General features: G+C 43.6%; 1 protein-coding gene across 1 annotated transcript in view; it reads left to right on the top strand.

Annotated features, from left to right (window-relative positions):
- The first annotated feature begins 1,213 nt into the window (after window positions 1-1,213).
- Window positions 1,214-23,907, top strand: part of arhgap31 (Rho GTPase activating protein 31) — a 114,323-nt gene continuing 91,629 nt past the window's right edge. Inside the window, exon 1 of the mRNA XM_033032296.1 lies at window positions 1,214-2,000. Coding sequence (XP_032888187.1) covers window positions 1,898-2,000 — 103 coding nt within the window. The 5' untranslated portion in view covers window positions 1,214-1,897. The remainder of the gene's footprint in view (window positions 2,001-23,907) is intronic.

Raw genomic sequence — 23,907 nt, 5'->3', positions numbered from 1 at the left:
GACGTTCCTTTAGGAAGGAGATGAGGATGAATTTCTTTAGTCAGAGGGTGGTGAATCTGTGGAATTATTTGCCACAGAAGGCTGTGGAGGCCAAATCAATAGATATTTTTAAGGCAGAGATAGATAGATTCTTGAATAGTATGGGTGTCAAGGGTTATGGGGAAAAGGCAGGAGAATGGGGTTAATGGGGAGAATGGGCCATTGACAACGCCCAGAGGATTGTCGGCTGCCCTCTCCTTACCTTGGAGGACTTACACAGTTCCCGCTGCATCAAAAAATCCCAGAGTATTATAAAGGACATTTCCCACCCCGGACACTCCCTGTTTGAACTGTTACCGTCAGGCAGACGGTACAGATCTACAAGGACAAACAGACTTAAAAACAGTTTTTACCCCACTGCTATAAAGGCACTAAATGTAGCCGCCAAGGAACGCAGGGGCGATACATAATAAGAGACTGTGAAATCGACAGAAGGATGTAGGGCTGGGTGTTTATGCGTGCTATTTTCATGATATTTATTTTAGTTGTTTATCTTTTTTTTAATATTTTACCTTGTATGTATCGTTAGCTTTTAGAAATGTTTGAATGGTGCACTGACTGGCTGACATTTTACAATTTTGTTGTACATGGTTCATGTTACAATGACAATAAAGAAACTATTCTATTCTTAAGAGAGGCAGATCAACCATAATTGAATGGCAGAGAAGACTTAATGGGCCAAATGGCCTAATTCTGCTCCTATCACTTATGACCTTATGACGTTATGAGATTGCCCTTTGGGCAGCAAAAGACATAATTGTTCTTCTAGGTGGTCTGCCTTGGATGCTGAGACCCACCTAGAGAAGCCCAATGCTATGTGGAGGGTTATGTATAATCAATAAGCATTAGCCAACAGACATCAAAAGATTAGGTGGAGTGTAAAGCTGTGTGCAACATCCTGGGGCTGTGAATGGTGCTACGTAAGTGCGGGTTCTTGTCTTTATCCAATTGTTCACTTCACACCGTCACAGGGCTTCGGGGAGAATAAACAGGAACATGTTGCAGGAAATTAAACATTGATTTGATTTTGCAGTGGAGCCCTGGCTTTAAAAATAAACATGTTGTGACTGATAGTAATTCTGCCTACCGCCTGTGGAATGGGGCGCTTTAAAAGAGCAATTAATTCTGCCAATTAATTCTACCTTACATCATTATATTTGTGCTCCTAACGTGTCGGTATTCATATAATGAAAACCATGCAGCTTTTTATTTCTTCTGCGCCTAGATGTGTGTTTTGAAACAGAGACTTTGCAACAGGATGTGGTTTAGCTCAGTGCACCAAGTCTGGCCTACAGCAGGTTTCCTGTCAAGCTGCGACTGACTGTTGAAGGCTGGAGCCGTTATCTCCCCGCTGTCAAGAGTCAAGCTTGTCCTTCGTGCCTCACTTCCTTGGCTTCTTACAGCATTTCCTGAGCACAAATCGATAAACCACTGACATGCTCTGGAAAGGGGGAAAAAACACAAAAAACTTTTAAGCGAGGCACGGGAAGCTGATGTTTAAACTCCCCGTTTTACAGGCCTGGATAAGAGGAAAACTCCTACACACTTGAAGCGGTGTAAACTTCACCAACCGGCTGACAACAGGCGGATCAAGTCTCCAGTGAAAAGGACAAGCCAGGAATCCTGTCGTTTCTTTTCGCCCACAATGTGGACTCTGCAGAAATCATTTTGTGTCAGAAGCTACTGATTTAAAAAGTCGTGTCAGGATGTGAGTCTGCACTTGGCCCAGGAGAGATTTGCTGGGATTGTTGGATTGTTTACTTTTTTTCTTCAAAAGACAAACCCCATGGTTGTTTTCGGATAGCTCCCGCGACAGAGCACTTTGCGCCGGGGATTACTGAATACAACTTGTTCACTAATGAAGAACAAGGCAGCCAAGCAGAAGGGAAAGCGGAAAGGTGCGAAGGACACTGCGTTTGGCTGTGACCTGGGCGAACACTTGCACAGCTCCAGCCAGGATGGTAAAGTAAACCTTTTATTGTATAACAATGTTTTTAGAAGCTGCTTTACGGCGGGGGGGATTGGTTAATGATCCCACTTCTGTTATAACAGAGGCTTCGGCTAACCTAGTGTAACGAACATTTATTTCAACTGAATATCGGAAATGACAGAACATGAAATGAAACATCTGCATTTTACCCTGTCCAATTATAACATCAAAACAAGTGGAATTTCAAATGAAAGCCTGTGCATTTAGAAGTCTTGAAGTTAATATCAGTATTCTGCACTCAGTATCGGAGCCCCGGTGTTAAATCAACTCAGAAACACTGCGAGTTTTTGGTAGGCACCAAACGCCACTGTTTAATTATAGTCTCATCGTGCTTGTAACGGGACAGCATTTTTTTGCGGAATAAATTGCAAGTCAACGAGGTGCATTAACTAACACATAGTGCAAGCCTTAAAAGGTAATGTGTGTTAGCCGGAACCGATTGTAGCAGCTTTTGAAAGTTTTCAACTGACGCCTTCTCTGACACTGTGGTACTGATATTTAGATCGCAATCGTGCAAAAAGTGGGGGTCAGAAGTAATTTGTCAAATCAGTCCTTTGCAGTGACTGGATGTGGCAGAAATAGCGAGAGGGTGGGCAGGATGTGGGATGGGAGGGATGGCCACTGGTTGTGGAAAGCTCCGCCGCATTTACTGCACGAAAGCTGGGGACTGATTTCAAACCACAGGTTGAGATCTTGGGCGAGTTCCCAAACAGCTGGCGAGCAGATTTTTTTCCCTCTCAAGTAACTGCACCGTGTAACGATGGAAGGAATTCCATGGCTGAAAATGCACAGCCACTGGCAGGTGGAAAAAATAACAGTTTCTGTGAAACCAGGAGGTTCCGTGGACGTTGGGTGTTGCCTGTGGAACGCGATGCAGAGAGAGAGAGAGATGGGTTGCTCGGTGTACTTTATGTTTTTGAATCTATAAACCAGTATAAATACCACATCTTCCCCATCGATATCTATAGGAACAATGCCCCGACCCCGCCTGGCAATTACATCACAAATCATGAATTGGTTATTGTTCATTTTGCTCGCATTGATCGTTTTAAAAAGTACATTTGACAACGTGGGGTAACTTATCTGTTGAGTAAGTATCTGAGAATCAATGGAATGGCTTATCGATTGATTGATTTAAAGATACAGCGTGGAAACCAGCCCTTCGGCCCATCAAATCCAACAGCCATCGATCACACCCTCACACTAGTTCCATACTATCCCGCATTTGAATCCACTGGGTGCAGTTCACATGGGGCCAATTAACCTGCAAACCAGCGTGGGAGGAATCTGGAGCACGCAGGGGAACTCATGCGGTCATAGCGAGAATGTGCAAACTCCACACTGGCAGCATCCGAGGTCAGGATCGAATCTGGATCTGTGGCGCTGTGCTCCACTGAGCTGCTTAGGTCAACGCTTTACCAGCATTCGGCATTGTTTCCTGTTTATATTGTTGGGACGCAAAGGTTTGTCATAAACCTGAATTTTACTTGTCCCAGGGTTCAGATCCTCTCAGGTCCCAATCACAAGTAAAGGGCCTGTCCCACTTACGTGTCCTTGGCACGCAAACTACGCGACCTCGTGGTCGCGTTGAGGCGCACGGGCATCGTATGGCTGCCGTCTGAAACCAACACATCAAAGAGTCGAACAGAAAATGCTGGAAATACCCAGCAGGTCAGGCCGCACCTGTGAAGTATTTCCAACATTTGTTCATTTCTAGTATCTTTGAGATTTGTTTTAGATTTTTCAAGCGCTGGTTAGGTGGCAAATAAATAAGGGCTGATTTCTTTGCTTCGCTCATGTTAGTAGCTGTGAATCTCTCCAAGTTTTGAATTGGCGGCCTCATTGAAAACTCGCGATGCTTAGATGTTTTGGCCTCCTTGTACGTCAATTCATCTCGGAAACCCAGTTGCAGAGGGTGGATTGCAATGGGTGGGCACTTGGGAAGGATTAGTATTAAAACTACAGAGGCCTATATCAAGATTCCACAGAAATACTGGGTGCCACTTGCTTGGAGCGCAGGTGGATGAGGGGTGATCTTACAGATGTGTATAAAATCTTGAGAGGAATAGATCGGACAGATGCACAGAGTCTCTTGCCCAGAGGAGGTGAATTGAGGATCAGAGGACATAGGTTTAAGGTGAAGGGGAAAAGATTTAGGAATCTGGGGGGGTGCAAAGGGTGGTGGGTGCATGGAACAAGCTGTCAGAGGAGGTAGTTGAGGCAGGGACTATCCCAACATTTAAGAAGCAGCTAGGCAGTTACGTGGATAGGACAGGTTTGGAGGGATATGGACCAAACGCGGGCAGGTGGGATAATCGTAGTCGGGACATGTTGGCTGGTGTGAGCAAGTTGGGCCGAAGGGCCTGTTTCCACTCTATGACTCAATGACACTATATCCTCATAAACAGGGAACTATGCAGCACTCAGATGCCGATCGATTAGCTCCTCATCAATGCTCTTTTACTCAACCATGACGCTCTTCATTCTTAACACTTACTACACTGAGTCTTGTGTGCTGTCCCCTGCTTTTCCACACGGGTCTCGACCCGAAACGTCACTTATTCCTTCAGATATGCTGCCTGTTCTGCTGAGTTACTCCAGCATTTTGTGTCTGTCTTCAGTATAAACCAGCATCTACAGTTGCTTCCTACACTTCAGTTGTACCGCTCACTTTGTTAATCAAAGCACTCTCGCATCAGTAATGGTCAGTAAAGGGCCTGTCTCACTTGGGCAACCTAATCCGCGAGTTCTGGCGAGTTTGCCCTCGACTCATACTCGCAGCATGGTCGACATGAAGTCGGAGGAGTTCTTCGTAACTCTCCTTCATGCTCGAGAGTGGTCTCCGCATACTCGAGGCCTCAGCTAGGTCGCGGCTTTTCTTCAATATGTTAAAAAATGCCCGCGAGTAAAAAAAGGTCGCCATGGAAAATATCGATACATTTTTTACTCGTAGATTTAGTCATAGTAGGTCGGCATGTTAGTCGTAGGTAATCAAGGGTAGTCGAAGGTAGTCATAGATAGTCTTCATCTTAGTCGAAGGGAGGTCGTCTTCACTCTCCACTATTCGGTGTCCAATTTTCCCTAAGTTAGTTATAGCTAGTCGAAGCTAGTCTTCAACATAGTCGAAGGAGGTCGACGAAGGTCTTCTACATAGTTGAAGGAGGTCTTCAACATGTCATTTTTTCAAACTCTTCTAAACTCGCCAATTAGGGCGCCCAAATGGGACAGCCCCTTAAGTGATATACAACATGGAATTTTTGGATAGGAAGCAACATTGGATAGATACTAGTTTAAACAGAAGACAGACACAAAATGCTGGAGTAACCCAGCGGGACAGGCAGCGTCTCTGGAAAGAAGGAATGGGTGTAATTTCGGGTCGAGACCCTAATCGTCGTCAAGCCATTCTCCCTCTACAGTGAGATGTACGAACCACAGATAGTTAAGCTATTCTCAGCAGCCTGGGAAATGTTAAAAGTGCATTGTAGCTATTATTATGTTGTTTTTATTTCCAATGTCAAAATCTAATTCTCTGGAAAAAGATTTCTAGGAAGAATTTTAACCTTTTAGTTTTCGTGAGAATTATACATAGCTATAATCTTTCTCTACAAAGTGGGGGGGGGGGATGTTCCTCAAGTGCAATGATCTCTAAATTTAAGTTTTTTGTTGGCAATTGCTTTACACTGTGGTACATGAAGACCTTGCGTGCCGTTATGTGGGGATAGGGCTGTGTTGTGTGTTAACTTGCTATTTTTTTAATGAAATTCTGCAGAGAAGGTTTAAGTACAATATGAATCCATAGAATAAATGGTCCTTCTTGGTATCTTGTGCAATGTGCAGTTTCTCTAAAAGAACAGGGCTCAAAATTAACGGTTGCCCGGGTGCCAATGGCAACTTACAGTCCCGCCGGGCAACCTAAAAGCCATGCTATTTTGCCCGGCTTGGCAAGCAACTGGGACACCCGCCCGCCATCCGTATCCGGGTCACGGCTCGGCGCTAGCTCTCGGGTCGTGACGTTTCGGGTAGAAACCCTTCTTTACATTTCCTCTGGTTTTAGTGTTTTTAGTTTAATTTAAAGATACAGCGTGGAAACAGGCCCTTCGGCCCACCGAGTCCACACCAACCACTGATCACCCGTACACTAGTTCTATCCCACACATCAGCGACGTAAGTCAAGAGTGTTTTATTCTCTCACGTCCCAGTTAGAACAATGAAATCCTTACTTGCATCAGCACAACAGAATATGTAAACATAGTACTCTGTAAACAATGTTTTAAACAAGATTTAAAAAAACTCCATATAGACAGCACCCATATTCAGGATCAAATCCAGGTCTCTGGCAATTTTAGGCAGCAACTTTATGGCCAATGTACTGCCCCAATAGCCTTGAACTGAATTAAAACATAGAGTAGCTGTAAAGTGGGACATGGCGTCACTTAGAGATTTAAGACTGAAAATTGATAGTTTCTTTTTTTTAGTAACCAAAGTTCTCAACATATAATTTTGTGTGTGTTGGAAAATAAAGTATAGTGGTGGACTTGCTGCCTCACACGCCAGAGATCTGTGTTCGATCCTGTTCTCGGGCACTGTCTGTGTTGAATTTGCACATTCTCCCTGCAAGCGTGTGGGTTTCCTCCCACATCCTAAAGACGCGTTGGCTTTGTAGGTTAACTTGACTCTGTAAAATTGCCCCTAATATGCAGGGAGTGGGTGAGGAAAGTGGGATAACAGAACTTGTGTGAATGGGTAGACGAAAATGTTGGAGAAACTCAGTGGGTGAGGCAGCATCTATGGAGCGAAGGAAATAGGCGATGTATCGGGTCGAGACCCTTCTTCAGACTGATGTTGAGAGGGATGGGGGTGGGAAAAAGAAAGGAAGAGGTGAAGACAGTAGGCTGTGGGAGAGCTGGGAATGGGAGGGGAAGGAGGGAGAAAGCAAGGACTACCTGAAATTGGAGAAGCCAATGTTCATACCGCTGGGGTGTAAACTACCCAAGCAAAATATGAGGTGCTGTTACTCCAATTTGCGGTGGGCCTCCCTCTGGCCATGAAGGAGGCCCAGGACAGAAAGATCGGATTCGGAATGGGAGGGGGAGTTGAAGTGTTGAGCCACCGGGAGATCAGGTTGGTTATTGCAAACTGAGTGGAGGTGTTGTGCGAAGCGATCGCCAAGCCTGCGATTGGTCTCACCGAGGTTGATCATACGCTGAATAACCATATTTTTGTTTGGAAGCGGAAAGAGATAATAGAAATTGCATTCATTGCAATGTGTAAAAAGAGATGAGATACTGTATTGTAATTTTGCTGCATGTCTTTGTGGTATATATCATGTCTTGACTGGTGAATATGTTTAGTTTGTGATTTTATTTGAAGCAGAAATAATATGTGAATGCATCATTGACCATAATTCCGACTGGTAACTACGCACTTCGTCTGAGCACATTATCGCACGCGTCATGCAAGCCGTCTTAAATGCCCACCTAAACTGTGATTTGGCAACCTAAAAAGCTGCCAAGGTTGCCCAGCTGGCAACAGGGAAAAAAAGTTAAGCGAGAGCCCTGAAGAATAACAGAAAATGCTGAAAACAATCAGCAGGTCAAACAGCATCTGTGAGGAGAATTATCAGTTATGTTTCTGTCTCCAAAATCTGTCTGATTTTTTTTTTTTTTTAATTTCCAGTATCTGCAGTCTTTTGCTCCTCTTGGTTTTTTCAAACAAACAATTTGTGCTGTAGATAGACACAATATGCTGGAGTAACTCAGTGGGTCAGACAGCATCTCTGGAGAAAAGGAATAGGTGACATTTCGGGTCGAGACCCTTCTTCAGACTGAAAGTCGAGGGAAAGGGAAACAATAGATATAGATGGTGATATATAGAACAAATTAATGAAATATACAAAAAAGTAATGATGATAAAGGCAGTGGTCCATTGTTGGCTGTGGGCGAGGTGAAAACCAGTTATACAGACATTGAAACTCACCAGGACAACAGTGAAACTAGTACAATGATTAGGGTGGGGATGGACGGAGAGACGGGATGCAAATTTTACTTGAAGTTAGAGAAATCAATTCTCATACTGGGTTGTAAAGCCCCTGTCCCACTTAGGAGACCTAAACAGCAACCTCTGGTGACCTTGCCCCCGCCACCCAAAGTTTCCATGAGGTCACCGGAGGTTTTGGTCACTCTCCCTAATGGTCGAAAGTGGTTTCCGCGTGGTCGAGGCTTCATCTAGGTTGCTGCTATTTTTTCATCATGATTAAAACCGGCCTCGACTGAAAATAGGTTGCCGTTTTAAAAATCGATAATTTTTTAGTGGCAGGTCTAACCGAAGCCGGTTTTCTTCATAGTCGAGGAATGTTTTCAACATGTGCGTGGGAGGTGGTAGGTGGTTGCAGGTCACCGCGACCTTGATTTTTTTTTTTGGTGGCGGGCAAGGTCACCAGAGGTTGCTGTTTAGGTCTCCTAAGTGGGACAGGGGCTTAAACTTCCCAAGTGAAATATGAGGTGCTTTTGAGCTATTGGATATCACAAAACAATCTCTTCACTTGGTGTGGATGTTCACTTTAATGGCAGTTTGTAGCGTTGAAGAAACATGTTACTCTGTGTTGTGTACCTCTGTTGTTTGGTCTACAATTGGGACCTTCATTCTGCACATCCACTACTCGCGATGAGCAAAGAAATTTTAATGTAGCCCTTCATTGTTAGGTGAATCTTGACTAGTAAAGCTATTTCAGAATCGGGCAAGTAAAGAGAAATCTGCATCAATGCAAGAGAGAGTCAGAGTCACACTGAAACAGCCACACTGGTGACTAAACCACAAAGCCTCCTCTGCAATAATCTTGTACTACATTTTATTCTCCCGACAACCCCCCCACCCAGATTCTACCACCATCCCACCCCCTCCCCCCACCCCAGACTATACCACTCGCCGTTATATTCGGGGGCTTTTACAGTGATCTATTAACCTGACAACCAGCAAGTCTTTGGGTTGTTGGAGGAAACTGGGGCACCTGGAGGGAACAAGAAAAACATGCAAACTCCACACAGACAGCACCCGAGGTCGGGATTGAACCCTGGTTTCTGGAGCCCTGTGGCTCCAGTTATAATAAACTGAACCACTGTGCTGCCTGTGTTTGTGTTTCTAATAAAGTTGTACTATTATCAGCTTTTATTACAAGGTACTGCACTGCTGAGGAACAGAGACACAGCATTAAATCAGAAAAGTTATTTCTTGTCTCTTCAAGAGATTAGGATTAATGATTTGTTTAGCTTTCATCATTCTGAAAATGATTATATGCCAACAGGCAATTTATGTGATGCTTCAAAAGAATTGTCAATTCCCATTGCCTGGTACAAATTGAAAGCTGCGCAGATTTACAGTGGCTTTTTAACATACACATTCTATTCATGTGCCTGGATCGTTCATCAAGACATTTTCAATCCAGTTTTAACAGAAGTGGCCATTCAGCCCATTGAGTCCATACTGACTCCTCATAGAACAATGCAGTCAGTCTTATTCCCCCATTCTTCATCTGAAGATGTACGGGGTACTGTTTTTACACAGAGAGTAGTGTGCATTGGAACACACTGACTGCCAGGTATGGTGAGGGAGGCAGATACAAAAGAGGCTTTTAGATCGGCACATGGAGGGATATGAGTAATATTTAGTCAGAGAAGATTAGTTTCACATGGCATCATATTCAGCATGGTAATTGTGCCTTGAAGGGCATGTTCCAGAGCTGCACTCTTCTGTGGTCTATGTTCATCTGATGTACAATAACAATTTTCAGTATCATCAAATGCTTGACCTACCTCATCATCCAAGTACTCTTCTGTGGTCTATGTTCATCTGATGTACAATAACTTTGTTCCCTCAGTGTTTTTCTCGTGCAAATATACCCAGCCTATACCTGAAGACTCCTCTTAAAGACTATACTGTTCTTTTCAATTTTTTCCTGTTAATCTTTGGATGCAGGGTGACTTGGACAGGTTGGGTGAGTGGGCAGATGCATGGCAGATGAAGTTTAATGTGGATAAATGTGAGGTTATCCACTTGGGTATCAAAAACAGGAAGGCAGATTACTATCTAAATGGCGTCAAGTTGGGAAAAGGGGGAAGTACAACGGGATCTGGGGGTCCTTGTTCATCAGTCTATGAAAGTAAGCATGCAGGTACAGCAGGCAGTGAAGAAATCGAGTGGCATGTTGGCCTTCATAACAAGAAGAGTCGAGTATAGGAGCAAAGATGTCCTTCTGCAGTTGTACAGGGCCCTAGTGAGACCACACCTGGAGTATTGTGTACAGTTTTGGTCCCCTAATTTGAGGAAGGACATTCTTGCTATTGAGGGAGTGCAGTGTAGGTTTATAAGGTTAAATCCCGGGATGGCGGGACTGTCATATGCTGAGAGAATGGAGCAGCTGGGCTTGTACACTCTGGAGTTTAAAAGGATGAGAGGGTATCTTATTGAAACATATAAGATTGTTAAGGGTTTGGACATGCTAAATATCCGTATAACTGTCCTATCCATAACCGTTTTTAAGACACTGCAACCTAGATAGGGCTCTTAAAGATGGCGGGGTCAGGGGATATGCGGAGAAGGCAGGAACGGGGTACTGATTGGGGATGATCAGCCATGATCACATTGAATGGCGGTGCTGGCTCGAAGGGCTGAATGGCCTACTCCTGCACCTATTGTCTATTGTCTATTAATTTTACACTAGCAAGTCTTATCATCCCATTAAAGTTTGCCTTCCTCCAGTTCACACAGTCCACTTTCGATTGATGCTTCACATGCATTCTGCAATGGGGCAACCAGAACTGCACATAATGGTGGTGCAGCTGGTAGAGCTGCTGTCTCACTGCGCCAGAGACCCAGGTTCGATCCTAACCTCGGATGCTCTGTGTGGAATTTGTATGTTCTTCCCTGGGACCGCCTGGGTTTCCTCCAGGCATTCTGGTTTCCCCCTACATCCCAAAGACGTGTGGGTTTGTAGGTTAATAGGCCTCTGTAAATTACCCCTAATGTGCAGGGAGTGGGTGAGAAAGTAGGATAATATAGAACTAGTGTGAACAAATGATCGACGGTCCGCGTAGACTCAATGGGTCTGCCCCTGTTTCTATGCTGTATCTCTAAACTAAACTAAAATTCCAAAAATGATGGGGGTTTGGCTGTGTGTGACATTGATTCTCAGAGTTCTGCCGTGTGCAAGCCATTAAATGGGAAGTGTATTCAGCTGGGCTGTTACACAATCCAAAATAAGATAAATGGCCCTTCAGTTAGAAATGACGTTGGGTTTTATACCTTTCGTAGATCCAGAGTCGTTCAGGAACCCACGGCTGATTCAACAAATCACTGACTTCCTCAGACAGACCTAATCAAAAGCAATGTATCAAGCAAAATAACAACAAATTATACCAAAAGTGCCCAAAAATTAAAATGTAGGAAGGAACTGCAGATGCTGGTTTACACCGAAGATAGACACAAAATGCTGGAGTAACTCAGCGGGACAGGCAGAATCTCTGGAGAGAAGGAACGGCCGATGTTTTGGGTCGAGACCCTTCTTAAGACTGAGAGTCAGGGGACTGGGAAACTGGAGATACAAAGAGAATGTAAGGTGTGAAAAGCAGACGATGTTCATGTAAATGTAGAAATAGTTCATTGTTGGCTGAGGGGAAGGTGACAACGAGGCACACAAACAGTAAAATTAATCAGGAGGACAGTGAAACTAGTCGGAGAACTAAGGTGTGAGAGGGACGGAGAGGTTAAAAGGCCATGTAATAGGAGCATAGTTAGGCCATTCGGCCCAGCAAATCTACTCCATGGCTGATCTATCTCTCCCTCCTAACCCCATTCTCCTGCCTTCTCCCCAGAGAGAGAGGGAAAGCAAGGGTTACTTCAGAGAAATCAATATTCATACTGCTTGCAATAATTAAAGTCTTGTGTTTCTTGGAAATTTCGAGCTTTTACTCTCAAATTGGAATTGTGCAGATTTAAAGGGCCTGTCTCACTTGGGCGTCATTCGCACGTCACACAGGTGGCGCGCATAGATTTTGTGAATCCCAAAATCCTGGGGCGCTGTGCGTGACCGCAAGTCACTGCCCATGTCACCACGTACCATGCGCGCGTAATGCACTTCATGCACGCATCACGTGCGCGCGGCACGACACGTGCGTCGTGACGCGAAAATGATGTCGCGTAAATGACGCGCAAATGACGCCCAAGTGGGATAGGCCCTTAAGAGCTCAACAGGACAACTATGACTTCTGTGAGTCTATTTATATCTCAGTCAACACCCCCTCAGCACCCCATGAATCCAAGCATTTCTACAGCCCAAACTCTTCTGATTGTCAAGCAGTGAGGCAATCAGCTTGAAAAGCCCGTAGCAACTGGAGAGACCTGGAATAATTCAGCTTTCCAACACCATCAGGTACGAGGACAACCCTGTACTCTGTTAGCTCGTCCCCTCATGACCTTCCTAACTCCCTGACCTGCACCATTCTCCCCTCCTCAACAACCTTCCCTCATCCCTACCACAGCACAGACTCATGCACGTTGCCAGGTGCCTCTGTTACACCTCTGCAGATGCAAGGCCTCAAATCCCCCACTGAGAAGTCTCCAGGCTTATGAATTAAAATGGGGGCTGCGGACAATTCAAAACGATGTGCAGCGGACTATCCCAACCTTTAGACTTGACTGAATGGATTCTAAATTCTCATCAGTGCCTGGATTAAACTTTGAAATGATAACCCTTCCCTGAAGGTATTTTTTGTATGTGCAAAGGTTCATGGACTCCCTGCACACTCGGTGTAAACATGTATTTTATGTAAAGCTCCTCTCAGCCCATGGGACTTGCAGGGCCCAATGAAAGGCATGTCTGCGAATCTGGCACCAGTTTAAATGTGATCGTCATAACAGTAGAAGTAGAGCTGCTACATGGATCTCCATTCTCCATTCTCCCACCATCTGAGCGCAAGAACGGCCAAATTTAGTCACATCTTAAGATGACGAATGGGCTGCAAAGATTAATGTGCAGATGGGAACGCAGAGATACGGAGGAGTTTGTACTACAGGGCAGCTGGTCTGGGTTAAACAGCAGAGATGTGGGAATCAACAAACATTTTGAAATGCAGCCAGATTATTTTGGGGAATCGGGGATTACCCAGCCTGTGAAAGGATTTATCTTCCTCATTAGATCTTAATGTTTGAACATCTTTTCTTTTGCTCCATTCATCTGACTCTGAGCCAGTCCAAGATGACTGGGTCCAAGCCTGAGGATTCTGCGCATGTGATTGGCCACTCAGAAATATCCCACACACTTTCTGTTGTCTCCAACTAACCGTTTCAGAAGTAGGATAAAAAGTCACAGCAATTAATCTCCCCATCAACAAACCCCTCCCATGCCCGCTTCTCTCCACCCCCCACTCCCTCCCACCCCTCTCTCCCTCCCACCAGCCAACCTCTCAAAATAAGCAGCATTAAAATCAGGGATGAACTGTGGGTTGTGTTTGAGTTACCATCTCAGTCAGGCAACACCATTGACACACTCATAAAGAACATCTCTGAGAAATTAATTGTCTTTTAAACCTAGCAGATCTGACATTTATAGTTTTAATAAATTCTGCTTTATAAGATGTGGACTTGTATGTCAGCCAGTTATTGTAGAGATATGGGGATAAGACTTCCTGTGTACTTGGTGGCCTACGACAGGTGTAATCTGTACAAAAAGTTAAAACCCTGTGTAAAAGAATATTTTATAAACTGGGAAGTATATCCTGTCCAAAGATTTCAGTTCATTTCATCCCCTGATTTAAAGCACTGATTTTCAGGCAAGAAACATAGAAAATAGGTGCAGGAGTAGGCCATTCGGCCCTTCGAGCCAGTATCACAATTCAATATAATCATGGCTGATCATCCACAATCAGTACCCCGTTCCTGTTTACTCCCCATATCCCTTGATTCTGTTAGCCTGAAGAGCTAAATCTAACTCTCTCTTGAAAACACCCAGTGAATTGGCCTCCACTGCCTTCTGTGGCAGTGAATTCCACAGATTCACAACTCTCTGGGTGAAGAAGTTTTTCCCCATCTCAGTCCTAAATGGCCTACCCGTTATTCTTAAACTGTGACCCCTGGTTCTGGACTCCCCCAACATGGGGAACATTTTTCCTGCAAGGAGTTATGAGCAGATATTTGAAGTTTGTGCCGGTCAGTATTTCTCGGGACACTATTGTCATTGACACGCTGTAAATCTTCACTGTCTTTCTCCAACCCAGACAAGAAATACAATTGGCACTTTGCCAGACACTGTTTGCCCTGTAGTGTTCCTTGGTTCATGGGTGTTGCTGTTCACTGAGGCAAGCAACAGGAATGGAAATTTCATCAGTCATCACTCAGCTAACAGGTGCTGGTACAAGAACACTTGCACCACATGATACCTGTAGTCCTTAAAGAGTTACATTCATATATACTAAATGTGTTTGTGAAAAGATCTCTACTCCATGCAAACCACCAGCTATATACAAATATTGAATTAACTGAGCAAACGACATGTATATGTAAAATTATTAAATCGACTATTCTTCAGACCTGAAGCGTCACCCATTTCTTCTCACTAAAGGTACTGCCTGTCCCGCTGAATTACTCCAGCTTTTTGTGTCTATCTTCGGTTTAAGCCAGCATCTGCAGTTCCCTCCTATAAATGTACTTATTGTCCAGACCCCTCATCTAGCATTCCAGGGATCCAGTGTTTCAATGTTTCGGACATGATAAAAAAAGTTGGAGGAGTTGCATTATTAATCAGGGAGAATGTCACAGTCAGAGAGGACATACTGATGGGTTCATCTACTGAGGCAATATGGGTAGAGCACAAAACTAAAAAACATGCAGTCACTCTAATGGTATTATACTACAGGCTTGCCAATAGCCAGCGGGAGAGGGTGGATGAGAGGAGCAGATTGCAGAAAGGCACAAAAACAACAGGCTTGTTGTGGTGGGTGACTTTGTACCCACTGGAGCTTGTATTGGGAAACGAGCCTGGCCAGGTTACTGTTTAAGAAGGAACTACAGATGCTGGAAAATCGAAGGTAGACAAAAATGCTGGAGAAACTCAGTGGGTGAGGCAGCATCTGTGGAGCGAAGGAAATAGGTGATGTTTGGCTTTGAGACCCTTCTGGCCAGGTTACTGCTATATCAGAGGACGGCCATGTTGATGCCAGTTATTATAACTCAATTTTGAACCTAATTCTAACCTAATTCCACCTGGAGACCTTTGGGGAAAGTACTCAAGGGGGTAAAACAGATTCTAACATTGTTAGGCAAGAGACGAGGAGAGTGGATTGGCAGCAGCTGTTGTTGAGTAAGTCTACATCAGGCATGTGGGAGTTGTTTAAAGAGCAGCTGATCAGCGTTTAGCACTGGCCTGTTCTGGTGAGCAGGAGGGATAAGGATGGCAAGATATGGGAACAGAGGATTGCCAGAGCTGTAGTAAATTTGGTCAAAACTAAAATGGAAGCATATGTAAGGTTTAGGATGATGAGACCAAACAGAGGCTTTTAGGAATATGAAGCAAGCAGGAAAGAACTCAAGCAGGCAATTACACGAGCCAAAGGGGCCATGAAATATCTCGGCATCAGATGAATGAGAATCCCCATTTTTTACATGAACATTAAAAACACAAGGGTAACAAGGGAGAAGGGGGGACAGCCGAAGGATAAAGGAGGGAATTAATGCTTGGAGACAAGCTACTAAATTAGTTCTTTGCATCTGCACTCACCAAAGTGAAGAACATGGAGTATAGTCAGATCAGTGAGGGAAGTTTGAGATTGAAATAGAAGTGATGTTGGGCCTCGTGAAAAGCACCAAGGTGGATAAATCCCCAGGGCCTGATGGGATCCATCCCAGATTATTTACAGAGGCAAGGATTGCAGGAGCTTGACGAAGATCTTTGTATCCTCTCGATTCTCAGGCGAGTTCCCTGAGGACTGGAGAGTCGCCAACGTAGTTCCTTTGTTTAAAGAGGGAAGTGGAAATAATGCAGGAAATTATAGGCCAGTGAGCCTCACGTCAGTGGCAGGGAAGCAAGTGTTTCAGGATAGGATTTACTTGCATTTGGATGAAACCAGACAGCATAGTATAGTCTGCGGCAGAAATATTTTACTCATTCGAGTTTTCTACGGTGCTAAAGGTGATTAATGAGGATAGGGCAGTGGATGTTTGTCCACATGGAATTTAGCAAGGCATTTGATTAAGTCCATGTGTAGGAAGGAACTGCATATGCTGGTTTAAACCAAGGATAGACACAAAAAGCTAGATTTACTCAGCGGGTCAGACAGCACCTCTGGAGAAAAGGAACAGGTGACGTTTCAGGTCTGGACACTTCATCAAGAGAGTCAGGAGTGTTTTATTGTCATATGTCACAGATAGAACAATGACATTCTTACTTGCAGCAGCACAACGGAACATGCAAACATAGTGCTCTGTAAACAATATAATAAATGAGAGGGAAAAAAAGGTTCAGTGTGTGTAGATATAGACATACTCACAAATACACATATACACAGATCATATATATACATATATAGACACACACATGCACACAGAAAAAGATCTTGGCGTCCGAATCCATTGCCCCCTTGAAGTGGGAATACAAGTGGATAGAGTGGGTAAAGAAGGTGCATTGTGTGCTTGGTGTGATCGGTCGAGACATTGAGTATAAGAGTCCTGGAGTCATGTTGCAGCTTTATAAAACGTAGGATATGCCGCATTTGGAGTATTGTGTGCAGTTTTGGTTGGTCCATTAGAGAAAGAATCCGGAGGCTTTGGAATGCTGCTTAGATTAGCGGGCGTTAGAAATAAGGAGAGGTTGGAGAGATTTGGATTGGTTCCTCGGGAGTTGTGGAGGTTGAAGGGAGATGTGATTGAAGTATATAAAATAATGAGATGCATAGATAGGGTAGACAATCAGAACCTTTTATTCCCAGAGACATCAAACACCAAGAGGCCCAGCTTCAACATCAGAGGGGCATAGTGTGAAGGAGATGTGGGGGGGGGCTTTTTTCTAGCAGAGATTGGTGGGTATCTGGAACATGCTGCCAGGGTGATGGTACAAACACACACAATATTGGTGTTTAAGAGACTATTAGGTAGGCACATGAATATGCAGGGAATGGAAGGATATGATCATGTGATCAAGGCTAAGGAGATTAACCTGACATCATATTTGGCACAGACATTGTGGGATAAACGGACTATTTCTGTGCTGTACTGCCCTGATCTGTACAAATCATCCTCTATAAAATAAACCTACCATCTGTACACTATCCATTCTAAGAATAGATAATTCCCATAAATTATTCCTCCTTCATGCACATTAACCTTATCCCTTACTGCTGTGGTTACCTTAAATAAGCATAACTATAAACTCGTAGTGCAACATATTTTCTGAACATCAACCTAAATAATATACCAGTCAAATAGTTTTTGTTAATTATTACAGCAGTAAAAATGTTACATTGTTTTGAGCATAATGCCGTCATAAAAAAACACCTTAAAGCCAAGCATATTATTTACTTCTTTGATTCCTTCTCGTCTTTACTCCTCTGCTTTCACTGTTTAGCATCTGTACTCCCTACAGGCACTGAATCTTTTCTCTGTCCTGCTGTTCCTGTTAAAGGTAGAACATCATTGCCTCTATTCTTGGCATTCTTCCAATTCTTGCACTTTGGAGATAATTATATCCAGCTTCACTGGGACCATTCCATATTGAGCCAACATCGGTAAGTCCAAGTCTGTAGGAAGGAACTGCAGATGCTGGGTTACACTGAAGATAGAAGCAAAATGCTGGAGTAACTCAGCGGGACAGGCAGTATCACTGGAAAGAAGGAATGGGTGAGGTTTCAGGTCTGAAGAAGGGTCTCGACCCAAAACATCACCCATTCCTTCACTCCAGAGATGCTGCCTGTCCCGCTGAGTTACTCCAGCATTTTGTGTCTATCTTCGTTAAGTCTAAGCGCTGTGTTACCTTACCAATATTTTTTGGAATCCTAGCAAATGGCACAGCTGTTGCCCTGATACTGTGATATATCAACATATATTCTTATCAAGGCATTTTGAATGAATGTGTGGATCTGAATGTATTATTGTTATTCTCGCCTTCACATACGCGGTCAATTCCATTTAACACACCTGTCATCCCCTCTTCATTAGTTAAGACAAATGTGGCTCCCTTGAAGACGGAAACAGGTGAATTTATTATGGAGAACAAGGAAATGGAAGACGAGTTGAACAGGTACTCTGTCTGCACTAAGGAGAACACAAACAATCTCCTAGATGCACTAGGGGACAGAGGACCAAGGGTGAAGGAGGAACTGAAGGAAATTCACATTAGGAAATGGTATTGGGTTGACTGATGGGACTGAAGGCTGATAAATCCCCAGGGCCTGATGGTCTGCATCCCAGGGTACTCAAAGAGGTGGCTCTAGAAATCATGGGCGCATTGGTGATCATTTTCCAATGTTCTATAGATTCTGGATCAGTTCCTGAGGATTGGAAGGTAGCTAATGTTATCCCACTTTTCAAGAAAGAAGGGAGAGATAAAGCAGGGAATTATAGATCAGTTAGCCTGACATCGGTGGTGGCGAAGATGCTGGAGTCGATTATCAATGATGTAATAGCGGCGCATTTGGATAGCAGTAACAGGATCGGTCCAAGTCAGCATGGAGCAGGAAACGTGTTCCCGATGTTGGGGGAGTCCAGAACTAGCGGCCACAGTTTAAGAATTAGTGGGTAGGCCCTTATGTCCTTTTGTCTATGTTTCTATGTATTGTCCGAGTCCAGTGTTTTCCAGTTGGACAATTCCACACCTTCACTCCCTGGTATCCGAAGCAATGACTATCATTATTGCCAGAACTTGCTTTTTTTAGCACCTTGCATACATACCTTCATCTGTGATGCTTGTAGCACCATGCCAACTTTCATGGACCTTACGAAGTTGGGTGGCAACCATAACATTCCTGCCAACATCTCCTCCCTTTTACACCCACTGGAACTCCCAATTTTGTACTCGTGTGATGTATTCAAGAGAGAGTTAGATATAGTTATTAGAGCTAATGGAATCAAGGGATATGGGGAGAAAGCAGGAACGGGGTACAGATTTTGGATGATCAGCCATGATCATATTGAATGGCGATGCTGGCTCGAAGGGCTGAATGGCCTACTCCTGCACCTATGTTTCCATGTCTATGTTTCTGACCTCCTGCATGTGACACGGCCAGAAGAAGACCGTACCATGACTATCACTTCTGTGGGGCAGTGTCTTGCTTTCGCATGCCCTGAGTGAAACTGCTTCACATTACTCATTGCCAACTTACACTTGCCAGGGAATGCTTGTGTCATTGAGTTTGATGCAATGATGAAAAACCCTTCAGAAATTAAACACAAGGAAAAGGAGAATCGTGTGTGGTCAATTTTGTCTTCGGGGACAGTTTTATGACCTAACTATTTTGAATGGTCGGTAAACTAGAGCTAGAAATGTTAACTTCCAAGTACAAATGTTTCCAGAAAAAGTTAAACATGTAAACATTTGAAAACATTTATTGCAGGAAATATAATAAACCTTAACTAAACAGTGTAAGAAATTTAGCACCAGCATGTCTATTGGCAGTGTTAAACTCTTTAATAAATTTCAGCCATTATTTCCAACAATAAACATTTCATGAACATTGATCAGCATTTGAAGAGTGAGGTAAATTTTGGTAAATGTAGTTAAAGCCTTTGAGAGGTGTTTTGAAAGAACTGTATGAATTGTAGACACAAAATGCTGGAGAAACTCAGCGGGTGAGGCAGCATCTATGGAGAGAAGGAATTGCCGACGTTTCGGGTCGAGACCCTTCCGCAGACTGAAGAAGGGTCTCGACCTAAAACGTCGCCAATTCCTTCTCTACATAGATGCTGCTCACCCACTGACTTTCTCCAGCATTTTTGTGACTACCTTCGATTTTATCAGCATCTGCAGTTCTTTCATGAACTGTATGGACCATTGCCTAAAAGTGAATGAATGAATGAATAAGTTTATGAATAAATTTATTGGCCAAGTATGTACACAAACAAGGAATTTGCCTTGGTGCTCGGCTCGCAATTAACAACACGACATACAGTAAACAATTAAGAATAAAACATAAAACATTAAGAATAAAACATTTTAGTTTAAACATGTGAATGAAATAAAATACCAGAGCAAAAGGAGGCTACAGACTTTTGGTTCTTGAGTAGAGCTACTGCTCATGGAAAAAAGCTGTTTTTATGTCTGGCTGTGGCGGCTTTAACAGTCCAGAGTCGCCTTCCAGAGGTAAGTGCTTCAAAGAGTTTGTGGCCAGGGTGAGTGGTGTCAGAGATGATCTTACCCGCTCGCTTCCTGGCCCTTGCAGTGTACAGTTTGTCAATGGGGGGAAGGTTGCAGTCAACAACCTTCTCAGCTGATCGAACGATTCGCTGCAGCCTCCGAATGTCGTGCTATCAGGACTAGTACAATAAAAATAATAATAATAATACATTTTATTTATGGGCGCCTTTCAAGAGTCTCAAGGACACCTTACAAAATTTAGCAAATAGAGTAAAAACATGTAAGCGGAATGAAATAAATAGTAAAGACATCACCAGTACACAAATTAAAGACAATGATGGGTGTGGATGTATATTTCCTCTGATCATTGCCTGCTTCTGGTTGCCATTTTGAGAATTGAGAGGCAGCAGCTACAGCCAGAGGATTGGTTTCGGCCCGAAACGTCGCCTATTTCCTTCGCTCCATAGATGCTGCTGCACCCGCTGAGTTCCTCCAGCAATTTTGTGTACCGTGGAAATATATCCAGCAGTCGAGCGGCTTTAGGTGTGATCAGCAGAGGGCTGCTCTGGAGCCTGGCTTTGGGGAGCTGGAGGATTCCTCATGAGATCCCATGGACTCTACAATCCACAAAGAAAACTGAAGACGAATTAATGAAGTGTGGGCAAGCTGCTACATCACTGTTCCAGTGACCTGGGTTCAACCCTGAGCTTCAGCGCTGTCTGTGTGGAGTTTGAACGTTGTCCATGTGACTGCTCCGATTTCATCCCACACCCAAAGAGGTGTGGTTTAGTAGGTTAATTAATTATTGTAGGTGAGTGGTAGAATCTGGGGGGGAGTTGATGGGAATGTGGGGAGACTAGGTTACAAGTACAATTAGTGGAGAAATGGGAGCTGGCATCGCGTTAAGGAGCTGAATGGCTTCCTTCTTCGTCCATATCATGAGAAAATACGAAAATATCTGAAAAAAAATATTTCCTGAAAGTGATATGCTTTGTATTTTTTCATTTTACTGCAAGGAGAAAATTAAAACCGAATAACTCAGAAGAATTTTCTTTGGTTATTTGATAGCATGAAAGCAAACACCTTAATGATGTCTAGTAAGTCATATTCCACCAATGTTCTTTAATCCAACTTTATGGTCCAAATTAGTATAGCCATTTTGGATGCGGGAATGCACAAATGGAAGAATATACTGTTCAGATCACAAGAGAATAGTCCATCATTTGACTTGTTGCAATGATTACTGCCCGGTAGTTCTACCAGCGACCACAATGAAGTACCTCCAAAGATTGGAAATGGCCCACTCTGCACCAGCCTCCCAGACCACCGACACACATTGCAATTTGCCCACAGGAAAAGAGGACAGTATCTTCCTTGCCCTACATTCAGCTCTGGATCACCTTGACAATTAGAACACCTATGTCACTGATAATAGCTCAGCCTTCAACATCATAACACTGATTAAGCTCACGTCTAAGCTCTTGGACCTTGGCATTGGGGCCTCCATATGCAACTAACTTTTGGACTTCCTGACCAGCAGACCTCAGTTAGTTAGAATTAGTTGGAACATCTCTTCCACCCTGACCCTCAACACTGGAGTCCTTCAGAATTGTATGTTCTGTCATCTCCTCTAATCCCTGTACACACATGACTGTGTGGCCAAGTACATTGCCAACTCCATCTTTAAGTGTGTAATTGATAACACTGTTGTCGCTTGGATCAACGACAACAATAAGGTGGAGTACAGAAAGAGATTGGGACACTTGTGTCATAGTGTCAGAACAGCAGCCTAGCCCTTAATGTCGGCAAGATGAAATAATGGTTGGTTCATCCAAGATACTTGAGAAGGGCTGTGGTGGTGAACACACCCAATTCTTGACAATGGAACTGCTATAGAGCTGATGGACATCTTCAAGTTTCTTGGCATCCATATCACCAGCAAGCTATCTGGGTCCCTCTAAACTGATGCATCTAAGAAGCTTTGGCATGCCTGTGAAGATTCTCTTGAACTTCTACAGATGCGAAATTGAATGTATTTTGACGGTTATGCATCTCAGCCTGGCACGGCAACTGCTCTGCTCTTCACCTGCTAACTTGCAGAGATTGGTGAACACCACCCTGGCCATGACAGGCTCTTCACATCCTCCCATCCAGTGCATCTTGACAGTGCGTTGCATCAGGAAGGCAGGAAGTACCATTAAGGATGACCGCCACCATGGCCATTCCCTTTTCTTTCTTCTACCTTCTCAGAAGAAAGATAAGCTTGAAAGCCTAGTTGTCCGGACTTAAGAACAGCTTCTTCCACATGGCTATCAGACATCTGAACCATCCACCTCTTTGTCACACCCTTCCCTGAGATCCTGACTCACATCCTTGCACAAAACTCTACGTCTTTCAGTGATTCAATTATTGCACTTTTTTTTTGCACTACTTCAGTTTGTACTGCAATCGTTGCGACATCTTGTTGATTTGCTGTATTTATTGTTCTCACTACCATTATCATGTATAAATAATACATGATTCATGTGAACAAGGTATTTCATTGCACCCTGGTGACCATAAACTAATCTAATCTCAATCAAAATGGTTGCCCAATAAACAAAGCATATAGTGACATCTAATAATAACAATGTTTAAGATCCATACATCACCTTTTCCACCAGTTTAGTTTAGTTTATTGTCGCTTGTATCGAGATACAGTGAAAAGCTTTTGTTGCGTCCTAACCAGTCAGCAGTAAGACAATACATGATTACAATCGAGCCATTCGCAGTGTACAGATACATGATAAGGGAATAACGTTTAGTGCAAGGTAGAGCCAGTAAAGTCCGATTAAAGATAGTCCGAGGGTCCCTGAAGCGGTAGACAGTAGTTCAGGACTGCTTTCTGGTTGCGGTAGGATGGTTGAGTTGCCTGATAACAGCTGGGAAGAAACTGTCCCTGAATCTGGAGGTGAATCTGGAGATAATTAGTGAAATATCCCCAGGCACTTCATGGCAGCATTAGCAGAGACAATTTGCCGTCAGGCATTCTTGGAGACAATACATTCAAGAATGGTTAAAGAGGTAGGTTTTACAGCATCCTGTAGGAACCAAGGGAAGTGGACAGGCAAAGAGATTTAAGGAGAAAATTCCAAAAATACAATGCAAGGAGGAAGAAGCATGGAAGGACTAACTGGATAGCTGTTTCAACGTGCTGGCATAAGCATGATGGAGTGAGTGGCCCCATTTTTGTACTATATTAATCATGTTTGGCAATAATTGAAGACAATTGTCAAGTAAGTGCCATTTATTGTTACTTCCTTCAGGGTAAAATTGTATAGCAAGTCCACAACCTATTCATTGCAAAATGTGATGGAAATGGAAATTATTTCACAAGAGATTAATTTCTGAATTACACTCAGATTGTGAGTGGGCATACTGGGAGTTCTCAGTCTGTAATTTAATCCAGAAATCACAAAGAGTGTGGGCTTTGGCTGCTTTAATCAAGCACCTAGAATAACAAATCACTTACAAAATGCAGACATTCCTCGGGCTGTCACCTCTGAAC

Source organism: Amblyraja radiata, chromosome 14 (genome assembly GCF_010909765.2).
Source record: "Amblyraja radiata isolate CabotCenter1 chromosome 14, sAmbRad1.1.pri, whole genome shotgun sequence".
NCBI lineage: Eukaryota > Metazoa > Chordata > Chondrichthyes > Rajiformes > Rajidae > Amblyraja > Amblyraja radiata.
This window is presented reverse-complemented; position numbering and strand designations above follow the sequence as displayed.